The sequence below is a fragment of the Aythya fuligula genome, chromosome 17 (genome assembly GCF_009819795.1).
Source record: "Aythya fuligula isolate bAytFul2 chromosome 17, bAytFul2.pri, whole genome shotgun sequence".
In the NCBI taxonomy this organism is placed as follows: Eukaryota; Metazoa; Chordata; class Aves; order Anseriformes; family Anatidae; genus Aythya; species Aythya fuligula.
Genome location: NC_045575.1, coordinates 6,837,001 through 6,849,516, shown reverse-complemented (window position 1 = coordinate 6,849,516; position 12,516 = coordinate 6,837,001). Strand labels below are relative to the sequence as shown.

Genomic DNA, 12,516 nt, shown 5'->3' with positions numbered 1-12,516 from the left:
CAGAGATATGTACAATGTCAATAAATTAAAGTTTAATTTCGAGTATTCATATTCCACGTATTTACAAGAGTTATCAAATAATTACATAAATACTTTGTTTTAATAATAGTGTCCGCTTTTTTCTTCTTCTCAGTATGTTTAAACCTTGTTATTGCATATACAATTAAAGAGGGAAAGCTGTGATAAACCTACAGTCAAGCTACAGAGGTTTTTAGATAAAATAAATTCACTTTTTTTTCTTTCCAACTACACTTCTTATTGTTGTTGCTACAGGGAGGACGTTTAAGGTAGAGGGAAGAGGGTCTTATTTTTGTTTTTATTATTATTATTATTATTTTTCCCTGGGATTTGAAACGAGCATTAGAAATAAACAACAAAACCCCACCGAAATAAAAAAATACCCCCCCCCAGAAAAGCAGACTACTATGGAACATGCAAAAAAAGCCATCAGCTGGCTCTCAGACATCACAATAATATTTTAAACACACAGCTTCCCTTAATATAGACGAAGAGGGTTATCGTTCACAACCCGTCCAGGAAACAACTGTTGAACCGATATGCGAGTTACTTATACAGTTTTTTTTTTTTTTTTCGGAAAAAAAAAAAATCACTTCTCTTATTTAATTTTTATTCATAAGTTTGTTTGGTGGTTTTTTTTTTTTTTCTCTTTATTTCGTTTTTAGGTGTCGGTACTTTTTCTTTCTTTCTTTTTTTTACACAGTGAAGAAAAGGCTGGCGGGAGGCCCCCCCCAGCCTTGCCGGAGACCTGGCCCGGCCAGCCTCGATGCTGGCAGCCTCCAGCCCAGCGCTGCCTCATCTCAGCCCTCCCACCTCGCCCCCCCGGATACCTTTTTTTTTTTTTTTTTTTTTTTTTTTTTGCCGATAAACGCGCACGCAACGCCGGGGGATTTTATATTAATAAAAAAAAAAATAAAATAATAATAAAAAAAAAAGGGGGGGGGGTTAAAAAGATTTCGCGGGACGGAGGCTGTGGTTTCTGTCGAACAAAGTGCACTGCGAGAGTGATTTGAAATGAGCTGGCGGCTACGGGGAGCCGCTGCGGGATCTGTCCTGCTTGGGGTCGAGGCCGCTGACCAGGCGCTGGATGTTTTGCAGTTCGCTGGTGGCAGCCTCCTTGTCGGCCCCCAGCTTGGGGGAGAGGGAGACGGAGCCGGACGAGAGGGTGGACGAGCGGCTGGTGAGGTCCGAGGCGGAGTCCAGAGGCCCGGCGCCGGGGCTGGAGGCCAAGCCGGCCGCTTTGGCCTCCCCGGAGGCGGAGGCGAGGCCGGGCAGGGCGGTGGTGAGGAGGCTGCTGCCGTCGGGCAGGGGCACGGGCAGCGGGTAGGGGCTGTAGCGCAGCCGGGGCCGCACGGCGTTGAGGAAGGGGTGCCGGTGCACAGAGCTGGAGGCTGCGCTGGAGGCTGCCGCCGCCGCGGCCATGTAGGTGTAGGGGTAGGGGAAGAGGCTGCCGAAGGGAGACATGGCCAGGCCCTGCGGGGGGGTGATGGGGGTGGGAGGAAGGGGGAGAGAAAGGAGAAAAGTGAGAGGGGAGAAAAGTGTTAGCAGCGTGCGCCCCCCACACATATACACAAAGGAGCACTGACACCAGCTGCCCCCCAGGCTAAGCTGCAGGTAAAGCCCCCCCACACTCCTCCTTGTCCCCCCCAGCCCCACAGGGCAGCCCGGGGGCTGGGCATCCTCCCCCCATGTCCCCCCGACGGCTCTGCTCCACACCGGGACTGCCCCGGGGAAGCCACCAAGACCTGACAGGGGGGACTTAAATACCTGAGCCAAACCCCCCATACACACCACAAAACTTTCCCAGCCCTCCTACCCCACCCCAAAAAAAAAAAAAAAAAAAAGCCCTGCTTTTTTGCACCCTGCTCCTCTTTGCCCCCTGCTCAGGAGCAGCCTCGTCGGGGCGTACCTGCGAGGCCAGGACGTGCTGCTGCAGGTGGAAGGGCAGAGCAGATGCTCCCGAAAGTCCTTGAGCCGCTGCCGTGGCCATCACCGTGTTGTCCAGCCCCGAAACGCCGGCAGAAGCCCCCGAGACGGTGGCGAGCAGGGGGCCCATGCCCGCGGCCATGCCGGAGAAAGCCCCCCCCATGGCGAACTGCCCCGGGTGCAGCAGCAGCGGGTGCCCGTTCCCCAGCGGGTTGAAGAACTGCTGGCCGGCCAGGCCGGGGGGGAAGCCGAGGTTTTGCAAATGTCCCTGGCTCAGGTGAGCCGTGCTGTCGGTTTGCACCGTCAGGGGGGCGAAGGGCTCTTTGCCCAGCAGCCGGGGCTCGTCTCCTTTAGGGCCGTCCCGAAGGGGGCTTTTCAGCTCCTCGCCGCTCAGCCCCCCCCGGGTGCTGGACGAGATGGTGGCCGGGCTGTGGCGAGAGTCAGGGGGGGCTTTCTCCGTCCTCTCTCGGCTCCGGCTCGCCGCAGAGTCGCTGGGGAAGAAGTGGCTTTTAGGGGGGCTGCCCCCCTTCTCCCGGGGGTCGTCTCCCCCCGCGGCCGCGGCGGAGCTGGCGGGCGCTGGGGTAGGGGCCGTGGTCGTGCTGATTTTGCCCGACTCGCTCGCTTCCAGCAAGGGGTCGTCTTTGCTGTCCGCATCGCTGTCTCCCTCGCTGGGGCACAGATCTGCAACACAAAGGGGCTGGGATCCGGAGCAGCACGTCCCTAACCTGCCCCCCCAGCCCCGGGGCCGGGAGAGGGGGGCACAGACACCTCCTGGCCAGCCCGAAATTCAGCCCCAAATAGCTGTTTTTTAGTGAATAACCACCGGCCCCCTCCCCGGCTCCCACCGTCCAGGCGAGCCCCCCCCAGCGGCTCCGCTCCCCCCCCCGGGGGCCTGGTCTCCGTCGGGATTTTGTGCCCTTTTCCAGACTTTTCAGCCCTTTCGACGGGCTTCGAAGTTTGAAATCCCACCCCCCCAGGCCCCCATCTCGCTGCGGACCCCCCCTTTCTCCTCCTCCTCCTCCTCGAAGCGTGCACGGCTTCGCTGGATTCCTCTGCACTTCATCTCCTAATTTCAGCGCCCCAGGTGCGAAGCTCTGGTTTGCTTTTCGGGTCCCCTCCCAGCTCCCCTCCCCTCGGCTCGGCAGGACTTTAAACAAACGAGTAAAGCAACAACAAAAAGAGGTTGTTTCCTCCTCCCTCTGCGCTTCCCCCCCCCCCACCCCACCTCCCCCCCCGTCCCTGGATGGATTAATACATGTGAAAGAGCTGCAGACAGCTTCCAACCCCGTACGGAGAGAAAGCGAGGGGGGACTTTTCTATAACAAAGTTCGGGACCGTATCCAGGGGAAAGATCCTTCCTCTAATAACAGAATCGGAGAGGAATATTAATGGAGTGACTCCAGTTCTGAACTTTTGCCCCGTGGTCTGTCTTTGCTCCCTTGACTCGGAGCTGGCTCCTTTCTGAGCCGCGGAGGGGGGGGACGAGAGGAGGAGAGGGGCCAGGGGGAGAGGGAAGGGGCAGGGGGGACAGGGAGAGAGGGAGAGAGAGAGGGAAGGAAAGGAAGTGTGAGGGGAGATAAGGAAAGAGGGGATGAGGGAAAGAGAGAAGGAAAGGAAGAAAAAAAAAAAAAAAAAGGAGAAGAGGGAGAGGAGTGGAGAAAAGGGAGTGGGAGAAGAGAGAGGAGTGGGAGAAGAAAGTGGGAGAAAAGAGAGAGAAGTTGGAGAAGGGAGTGGGAGAAGAGAAAAAGGATACAGAAAAGAGAAAAAGGAGTAGGAGAAGAGATAAAGAAGTGGGAAAAGAGATAAAAGGGTGGGAGAAGAGAGCCCTGCGAGCAGCCAGGAGCGAGCAGGCAGGCCAGGAGGGAGGCAGGCTGGCTGGCTGCTCTCGGAGGCCGCTCTCACCTTTGAGGCTGGAGGTACCGACGGCGGGCACGGCGGGGCAGGAGGACTGCGCGAAGCACTTGAAGGCCGTCTGCTCGTTGGACGACTCGTCCGAGGTGGCGTTTTCCTTCTTCTGCCGCTCGTCGTAGACCCGCATGGACTGCAGGGTCAGCTGCTTCCTGCCGGCCACACGGAGCTGCTAGGCGAGCGGCGGGGGCTACGCCCGGCCGCCCCCCCACACACCCCTCCCGGCGCCTCCAAATCCATCCCCGGGGGTCTCCAAACCATCCCCGGGGGCCTCCACCGCGGAGGCCGGCGCCCGGCTCGGTGCCTCCAGGAGGAGGCCGCCCGGGAGCTGTTAGCAGCGGGCCGGGCCGAGGGCAGATGTTCAAGAAAAAGGGGGGAGATGGGGGGGCTCGGGGAGCCAGGGCACCGTTCCCTGGGGATCAGCTTTTAAATGCGAGGATGTTGCAGAGCTATGAGCGGTCCTAATGGTCGCTAAGATGGCGAGGAAGCGGTTATTTTGCTAGGCACTTTATGTAATCTTTTCACCAACAATTAACCCGGAGTAAAATCTATTTATATTTAGAGAGAAATTAGAAATCGTTTCCGTCCTGTGGCTCCAGCCTTGGCTTTATTTTCACGCTGACGGACAAGAGGAGCTGGCGTGTGTGTGTGTGTGTGCGTGCTGGGTTCAGTCCTGGGCACAGAGAAAGGCCTCTTGTTTTACATCACATTTCCCTTTTCTTTTTTTTTCCTTTCAAAAAAATAAATAAATAAAAAGGAACTGACCCATTTATTCATTATCTAAAACCAAGTGCAAATGGCTAAAATATCGTGTCTCCTCTAACTAAACAAAACAAAGACTTAGTCCCCATCAAATAAAAGTAATATCCCTTTCTCTATTTTATCCAATATTAAAAAAATAAAATTTTCGAGCCGCATTAAAACTAGTGCTGTCCATCCATCTACCTTGACAGAAACTGTCCCGTGGCTTTTTGAAAAATAAAAAATTCTCTATCATTAATTACTTCCATATTCGCGGGACACCCCTGTCAAAACAGTTTATTTATGTGCTTCTCGTCCACACTTTTCAGCAGTCCCCGGGAAAATGCATGGGGAGACTCAAGCAGCGATCAGCTCTGCCCTCACTTTGCCCCGTTTCCCTGTCCCGGATAGAAATTGTTCTGGTGTAAAATATCTGCCTAAAAGAGGAACTTCTTTTTGGGGGATATTCGCCGTCTTTTCCCTAATCTGCCGACATGGCTTTCGCCAGCCATCCCGTGCGACGTAAAAAGTAAACGTGGGAAGCACGCAAGAATTCACATGCAATCAGTTTTGTGTTATTAACGACGAGATCCTTATTAATTTTGGCGGGGGGAAGTGTGGTTTGGAGGAAACGCGAGGTGATTTTGACCTCTGGTCATGTTCGGAGCTTTGCACACGAAAAGCAAACGAGGTGCCCATATATAATCTCTCCAGACTCACCTTTTTTCCCTCCTTCCATTCCCGGTGTCCCGAAAACCTTTGGCAAAGGGGTTGTTGTCAATTTTTAATTGAGTGATCTACAGGGAGGGAGAAAAAATAAAGAAAAAAAAAAAAAGCGGAGGGTTGTTTGGGCAGAAATGAGATTTCGTAGAACAACGAGCGACCCAACCCCTTCTCCCCGGATCCCGCAGCGCAAACAGGAGCAGCACCCCCGGGCATGGGGCAGGGGGCAGCGGGGGCTGCTTTTGGGGTGGATTCCGGCGTTTTCCCCAGCCGGCTCGGGGGCTGGCCGGTGACCCCGGCGGTGGTGGCAATGAAAGAGCCCCGTGTTGCTGCCACCGCATCGGAATGAATTTAGCCGTGCAATGCGATCCATGCGAGTTATGCCCGCGCTTAAACTCTTTAAATGCCATAATTAAACCGCAAAGGAATCATGCCCACCCCCTTGCTATAATAAAATACTTTATATAATCGCATTATGCCCCGCGTCTGTGTGTGTGTTGGGGCGCTGGGGGTGCCAGGAGCGACTTGATTTGGGGGGTGGGAGGGAGGGGAGAGTGGCTGCGTTTTTTGGAGTGGGCTCGGGGTTTTCCTCGGGATTCGGACTGGGGCTGGGAACGGCCGCTTCTCCCTGCCCCCGCGGCCGGAGGAGGGAAGGGCGGGGGATCACAGGGAGGCGGAGGGGGGCTCTCCCCACTGAAAGGATGCGGTGGGGCCGGGGATGCCCGAAGCACCGTGACCCCCGACTGGAGAGGGGCAGCGGGACCCCCGCGGGCTGGCTGAGCCCTGCGCTGGGTCCCCGGGCGGCGCAGCTCCCTCGGGACCTCCCCGATCCCCCCCCCCCTCGGCGTGGGCAGGAGGCAGCGGGGAGAAAGCACGGCTGGAAAGCGGCAGGGCGGTCCCGGCTTTCGGCCCGATTTCATGGCAATGGGACAAACACGCTGCCTTCTGGCCGGCCGCGAGGCCAGAGCGGGGCGCGTAGCCCCGCCGGTAATCCCAAAGCAAAGTCTAACTCCCTGGGCGCGCGTTTTGCTTTCCGTTTCCTCGCCAACGGCCGGCCGCGGCCGCAGGGCAAAGCAGCCCGAGCCTTGTAGTCCCAAGATTTTGGGAGCCAAGGGCTCGGCCCCCCCCTCTCGACCCCTGATTTTGAGCCGCGGAGGAGGCTGCCGCGGCCGGGCGCTGCGCATCCAGAGCCCCTGCCCTTGGCGCACACGCACTCAAAGTTCAAATTTATAGGCAGAAAAATAAAAGGCCCTTCTTGGCTCTTTCGCTTCCTTCCACTTGACTTAATTATCGTAAATTCGCCATTTGCCAGTCTCCCAAATATACCACCTTCGTTGCGAGCGACAATAAACCCGCAGAAATGGGAACGCAGCGTCTGCAGCGCTGCAAACTTTCTCACACTGGCTCTTTTAGACCTTGCAGCTAAATTCAAGCGAGATACCCCTCTCTGATCAGAGCATATTTCTGCACCACAAAAAATAATAAAACACTGCAGGATACAAAAAAAAAATCATAATATAATAATAATAGGAACCAGACGTGCGCTCCAGCCTTATTGCCAATTGCTGTTAAAGGAGCTAAAACAGCACAAAGGCCAGGAAGAATTACAAAATCTCCAGCCACGCTGCTCTCCCCCCTCTGTCTTTCGACACACGGATCCGATTCTTTCTCTGATGCGTCTTAGATTAAATCCACACTGAAAGCAGCGATCTCCACCCCATCCTGCCCCCTTTTCTTCCCGAAAGAAGCCCCCCCTGCTCCCCCCCCCGACCCTCGACCCCCCCCAGCTCCATGCCCTGCCCGGGGGCGGCTGGAGCAAAGGTTAGCAGAGCCCCCGGCCCCCCCACCCAGGGGCTTGGGGGGGAACCGAGTCAGGGGGGGAGAGGAGCGGGATGGGCTTCGTGATTTTGAAGGGAACACTGCAGAGTAAAAGCTCTCTTAAAAGCCAAAACACGTAAAACAAATCCTTTCTTAATCTCCTTACCTTATCATTCTGGTATGCGGTCACTGCGATGAATTCGGTCTCCGGGAAAACGTAGGTCCTGAACGTGCTGTAGGGCAGCTTGAGGATATCGTTCGCTCTGACGATGTGGAACCGGGGCTGGTACTTGTGCATGGAGTTTAGGATGGTCTGGAGCGGGGCAGCAGAGGGCGAGGAGGGGGGGGAACGACACAGTCAGAGCGGGCAGCACCCCCGCCTCGATTTTCTCCCCCCCTCCCCTCCAGCCTCCGCTCCTCTCCCCCTGCTCGCCTCCCCTCCGCTGCCTCCTCCCCGCCGAGAGCATCTCTCCGGGCACCACGCAGCCGCCTCCAGCATCCAGCAAAAAGCACTGACAGCTCCAGCTCGGCGGGGGGAGACCGGCCGCCCGGCAGCGCTACGGGGACTGGGGAAAGCCCTGCAGTGATTTCCCTACGAACGGAGAGCCGGGGGAGGGGGGAAGCTCGTCCGGGCTCCGGACAAAATGTCTCGTGATTTCAACGTGAAGTGAAATGAAATAAAATAAAATAATCGTAATAGGGAAAGGAAAAAAAAAAAAAAAAAAAAAAAAAAAGCAGCATCAGCTACAATAGCAACAACAACACGAGAGCCTTGGCTAGGTCTAATTGCTCGCCCCAATCCACTTAAGGCCTTCTGCGAGAGGCAAAAATGTATCGTCTAATCAAATCACAGGCAGCAAATGCAATCTTCAGCACATTAGAGATCCCCCGACCGCGGCCACCACCAGCACCCCCGGCTCCGAGACAGAGGCTTTCCCAGGAACAGAAAGAAACGGCAAGGATCGCCAGAGCACTTATCAGCACGTTTGTTTGATTTCACTCTTAGGGGCAGCGTTTTATCTCTGCACACCCAGTAAATGTAAAGGAGTGGATAGACATGAATGGGCAACTTGACCTCTGATTTTGGTTCCTGTTTATTTTCACTCCGGCTTGCTTTACATTATCCAGATTAATATATATTTAAATGTTTGCGTACTTGGGCCTTTAAGCCCTTTCTACACACATGCATATCGTTTTCCTATGCCTAAAAAGTGTGACCGTCTTTATTAAAAAAATATTATATATATATATATATTTATAAAGTCAACACAGCTCCGAGAAATATCGAGTTGCACTACGCTGGAAATATACCTCTCAAGTTAATACTGAATGGCACGGATTGGGCTTTGGAAAGGTTACAGAATAAACTCGATTGTTTAATCCTGACCTCGGCAAGAGAAAAAAATCAAGGAATATTAGAAACCGGACACACGCACGTCAGCCGCGAGCGTGGAGAGGGCTATTTATTCCTCATTTTCCACCCATTTATTCCGCCCGAGTTCAAACGCCTGGGAAAGCTCCGGGCCGGGCGGCTGCGCTGCGGGGACAGGGCTGGGGACAGGGCCCGGGGAGCCCCCGCGACACGGGCAGCGGAGGGGAGAGGGGGCTAAGGAAGGGGGAAAAGGCACTCACAAATCCGTGCTTGTCAGAGATATTGTTAGTGAGCTTCAGCTTGTGAAAGGTGACGACTTTGGACATCCATTGTTCTCCGGTGGCCGGGCTGTCCGGGTGGATGTACATTCTCTTTGGCATTTCAGGGTCAGCTTTGCCGGCTACCATCCACCGGGAATTATGGAATTTGTACCTACAATCATCAGCCGCCACAATATCCATCAATAAAATGTACTTGGCCTTTTTATCCAGTCCAGTGCATCTCACTTTAAATGGAGGAAACATTCTCCTAAGGGCAGAGAAGGGGAGAGGGAAGATAAAGACAAGACGAAAAAAGAAAAAAAAATAATAATTACAGCGTTTAAGTAAGCTCCTGGAGCTTGGTAGCACGTCTACCAAAAGCTCACTCAGAAGCAGAAAACTCCCCCCCATTAACACAACATGAAGGTTTTCCCCCCGCCCCCAGCGAAAAGATTTTTCAAACGCTTTAAAAGTTCCAGGAAAAAATCGTCCCTCGGATAAGAGGCGGAGGGGAGCGGGGCGTATTCCCTGGAAGTCAGCAGGCACCTACCCTCTTCCATTCCTAAACAGCAAAGCCTAATTTGGGTCTCTCAGATCTCTCATTATTCTTATTATTTTGCCTGCTGAACAAAGAAATAGGAAGAGAACACGCTCCGATTAAAAATACTCCTCGCTTCCATAACCCGCTCCATCTATAAAGAGCGGAGAGGGGATTTTTTTTTTTTTTTTAATCAACAAAGGAGGAGAAAACCCCACGGTGGGGGAGCTGCCGTGGCTCCCGCAAGGCTGCAAGGTCCCAGCGCCTGATATTTGTGCAGAGGGCTCTCTGCAAAGCACGCTCCCCTCTGCTCCTAAGTCCAGCTCGAAACTGCAACAGGATACCACAAATTTGCTGTTTATTATATCGAGTGGTTGGCATTCAGCAATCGCAACTTAAAAGGAAACACATGACTTTGCAACATGTAAGAGCACCTAGCACTCGCCGAGGCTATTCGCGCAAAACTTTTGACCACAATTAACAGAGAAAACTTAGGAAAGGCAGTAAAGTGGGCCGGGGGATTTTTTTCCCCCTGCTGATGTGTATTTTTTTTTCCCTGAGCCTGTACCCTGCAAGTGGTGCACTGCGAGGAGGTGAAGCTCCTGCAGGGCTGCTAAGGGCGACCTAGGAAGACTTTTCAGGAGTGGCTTCCTCGAGTAATTCTTCTGGCAAATTACACGCGAATTGTTTGCTACCTTTCTAGGGGTGCGTGTTAGAAAAACAGCCGAGTGCGAAGGGTTTTCTCGCTACGTGTCATCACATCAATAGGTAGAGTTGTAAAAGAGCACAGATGTCAATTAGTAGCGAATATAGAGAGGGGTTTCAGACGTGTAAACCTATAAAATGCAGAAATGCAGAGCGTGTACGCGCCGTGTATGTTCATTCATTCACACGTGAAGGTTATATAAATACAGAGACACACAGCACGCTCCTGCAGGAGCTGCAAAACCTTTCCCTGCAGCTCAAGCAGCCCCTCTGCAGCCCGTGCGGGAGCGCCGGCTGTTTTTGTCAGCTTTTTGTGCATTTCCACATGTAATTAGTCAGCACAAATGCATGCCTGTATCGCTGCAGAGACAGAGGCACAAGCGAAGCAACTGATAAACTGAATATCTCAGCCCTCCTGCAGCTACCACCTCACCCGCAGAGATACGCCACTGCAAATATATAGATATAATTTTTGCTATATTTCCCCTCTCTCTGCCTTCAGGAAGAAAAACTCCAAGCAGTTAGGCTGCGATCAGGCCGGCGCCTTTTCCAGCCCCAAATTATTTTCCTCCTGTTACCAGAAAGTATTAAGCTGCTGAACCATGAAGAGCCCCCCTCGCCCCCTGCACACGCACCCACTGACCGAGGGGACGGGTCGTGTGGTTCAGCAGTTCAGCCTTTCCCTGCAGGGTGGTGCCCGGGGACAGGCTGAGGACCTCAGCTGCCTACAACTTTTCCTAATTTCAGAGGAACCGAGCTCCAAAAAGCAGCGCCGGAGAAAGAGCCTTGCTCTTGAGCAGGCTGCCAGGGTGCAGAGACCGAGGGGTGGGGGAGAGGGAAAGAAAAACAGCACGAACCCCCCGACTCGGACCTACCTTCCCGATTTGGTGATCACCATCTCCGTGCCTCTTTTATGGAATTGTTCCCAAAGCTCTTTGGCCTCCAGATGCACTTTGGGGTCGTCTTCCACCTCTTCTTCTGGCTCCAGAGTTTTTAAAGGCCTCAGATGGGCTGCTGCCTGGTGGCCCAGGGAAGAAAAGGGGATCCCAGTCTCTGCGGCCCCCACTAACTGATCCATGATGGGTTTAGCCAGAGCCCCCGGCAGGGAGAGGGCGGCCGCCCCGTTGGGAGGCAAAGCCAGAGCGGGGAAGAAGGGGGGCTGATGTCCCAGCACAGCGCTCATGGCAAAGTCCGGTGCCCGGTGAGGTAAAAAAGGATGATAAGCCATGCTTGTCCCAGGGATTACTGGATCTCTCATCGGTATATTCATCCACTCCACTCCTCGGTCTTCCTACTGCTGGAGTAGTCCTGGAGTGGGTTCTAACAGCACATCATGAAGAAGAAAAATTAAGATAATAACAATAACAGCGATAAAGCACCAAAAAAATAAAAATAAAAAAAAATAGGGTGGGGGAAACAAGCTCTAGACAGCACAGTACATGGGGGAGAGGCAGAACTTCTACAGCCTACAACTTCCCGAGCCGGGGCACATCCCCAGCCCTCGGGACAGCGGATTAACAGGATTGTTCATTATTAGTCGTGCTCTTTTTTTGTTCTGTCTCTGCCAGTTTTTTTGTTTTGTTTTGTTTTGTTTTTTGTTTTGTTTTTTTTCCTGAGTGGAAGTCCTTGCGCTCGAAAAGAAACGCCGAAGAAGGGAAAAAAAAAAAAATCCACCGGGCTCGCAGGCTGCTCCTGTTGCCGCAGAAGGGCTGGACAAGCCGAGATCCTTTTTTTTCTTCTTCTTCTTTTTTCTCGTGCTCTCAGTCCCCCCTCTCTTCTTTCGTTGCGGAGGGTGACGGCTCCAAGCTGGCTTTTCTTTTTGGGTGGCTGGCTGTGCCCCCCCCCTCCCCCCCACCCCTCCACCTTTCCTCCGTACGGTCAGGCTGCAGAGCAGAGGCTGGCAAGGGAGGGAGAGCAGAAAGAAGCAAACAAACCCACCCCCCCTCGGCGACCGAGGACGGCTCCTCGGCAACCTTCAGGCAGCGGCAGCAGCAAAAACTTGGAGGAAAATCTCGTTTCCGCCTCGCCTTCCCCCCTCTCCGAGCAGGAGCTGGTCAGAGTGCCCTGATTTCCATCAGGATCTCTTCTTTCTTTCACCCTCCTCCTCCTTTTTTTTTTTTCCCTTTCTCTTTAAAAAAAAAAAAAAAAAGGGAAATCGGGAAGAATTATACTCTTGTCTCCGCTCCAGCAAAAAGAGAGAGGGAGAAAGAGAGAGGGAAAGAGAGAGAAAGGAGGAGAAAGGGGGAAGGGGGGGGAGAAAGAGAGAAAGAGAAAGGGGGGGAGAGAGAGAGAGAGAGGGAGAGAGAGAGAAGGAGCCTCTCAGCTCTGAGAATTCCCTGTGAGTCTGTGCTCTGCGTGCACCAGATTGTATGGATGTGTTGTGGGTTACAAGGGAGCTGGAGCCTCCTTGATTGGCTCTTTGACGCTTTCGGACCAATTGTGTGGCTCCATAGGCGTGGTTTTGACAGGTCGAGTGGAAGGGGGACAGAGCCGAGTTATAAAAAGAA

The 12,516-nt window shown here is 53.5% G+C and overlaps 1 protein-coding gene across 2 annotated transcripts; it reads right to left on the bottom strand.

Moving 5' to 3' along the window:
* Positions 1-707: 707 nt before the first annotated feature.
* On the bottom strand, positions 708-11,840 carry TBX3 (T-box transcription factor 3). 2 transcript variants are annotated; one of them, XM_032199041.1, is made up of 7 exons: positions 10,885-11,840; positions 8,767-9,034; positions 7,301-7,447; positions 5,314-5,390; positions 3,847-4,004; positions 1,928-2,625; positions 708-1,491 (listed from the first exon to the last, which is right to left on the bottom strand). In XM_032199041.1, exons 1-7 carry the CDS (start codon positions 11,277-11,279, stop codon positions 1,045-1,047), a joined length of 2,190 nt encoding a protein of 729 aa, XP_032054932.1. In that variant the 5' UTR covers positions 11,280-11,840; the 3' UTR covers positions 708-1,044. The 2 variants fall into 2 exon arrangements, with proteins under 2 accessions (XP_032054932.1, XP_032054933.1); XM_032199042.1 differs by lacking the exon at positions 10,885-11,840 and adding an exon at positions 9,317-9,682.
* Between the last annotated feature and the right edge of the window lie 676 nt (positions 11,841-12,516).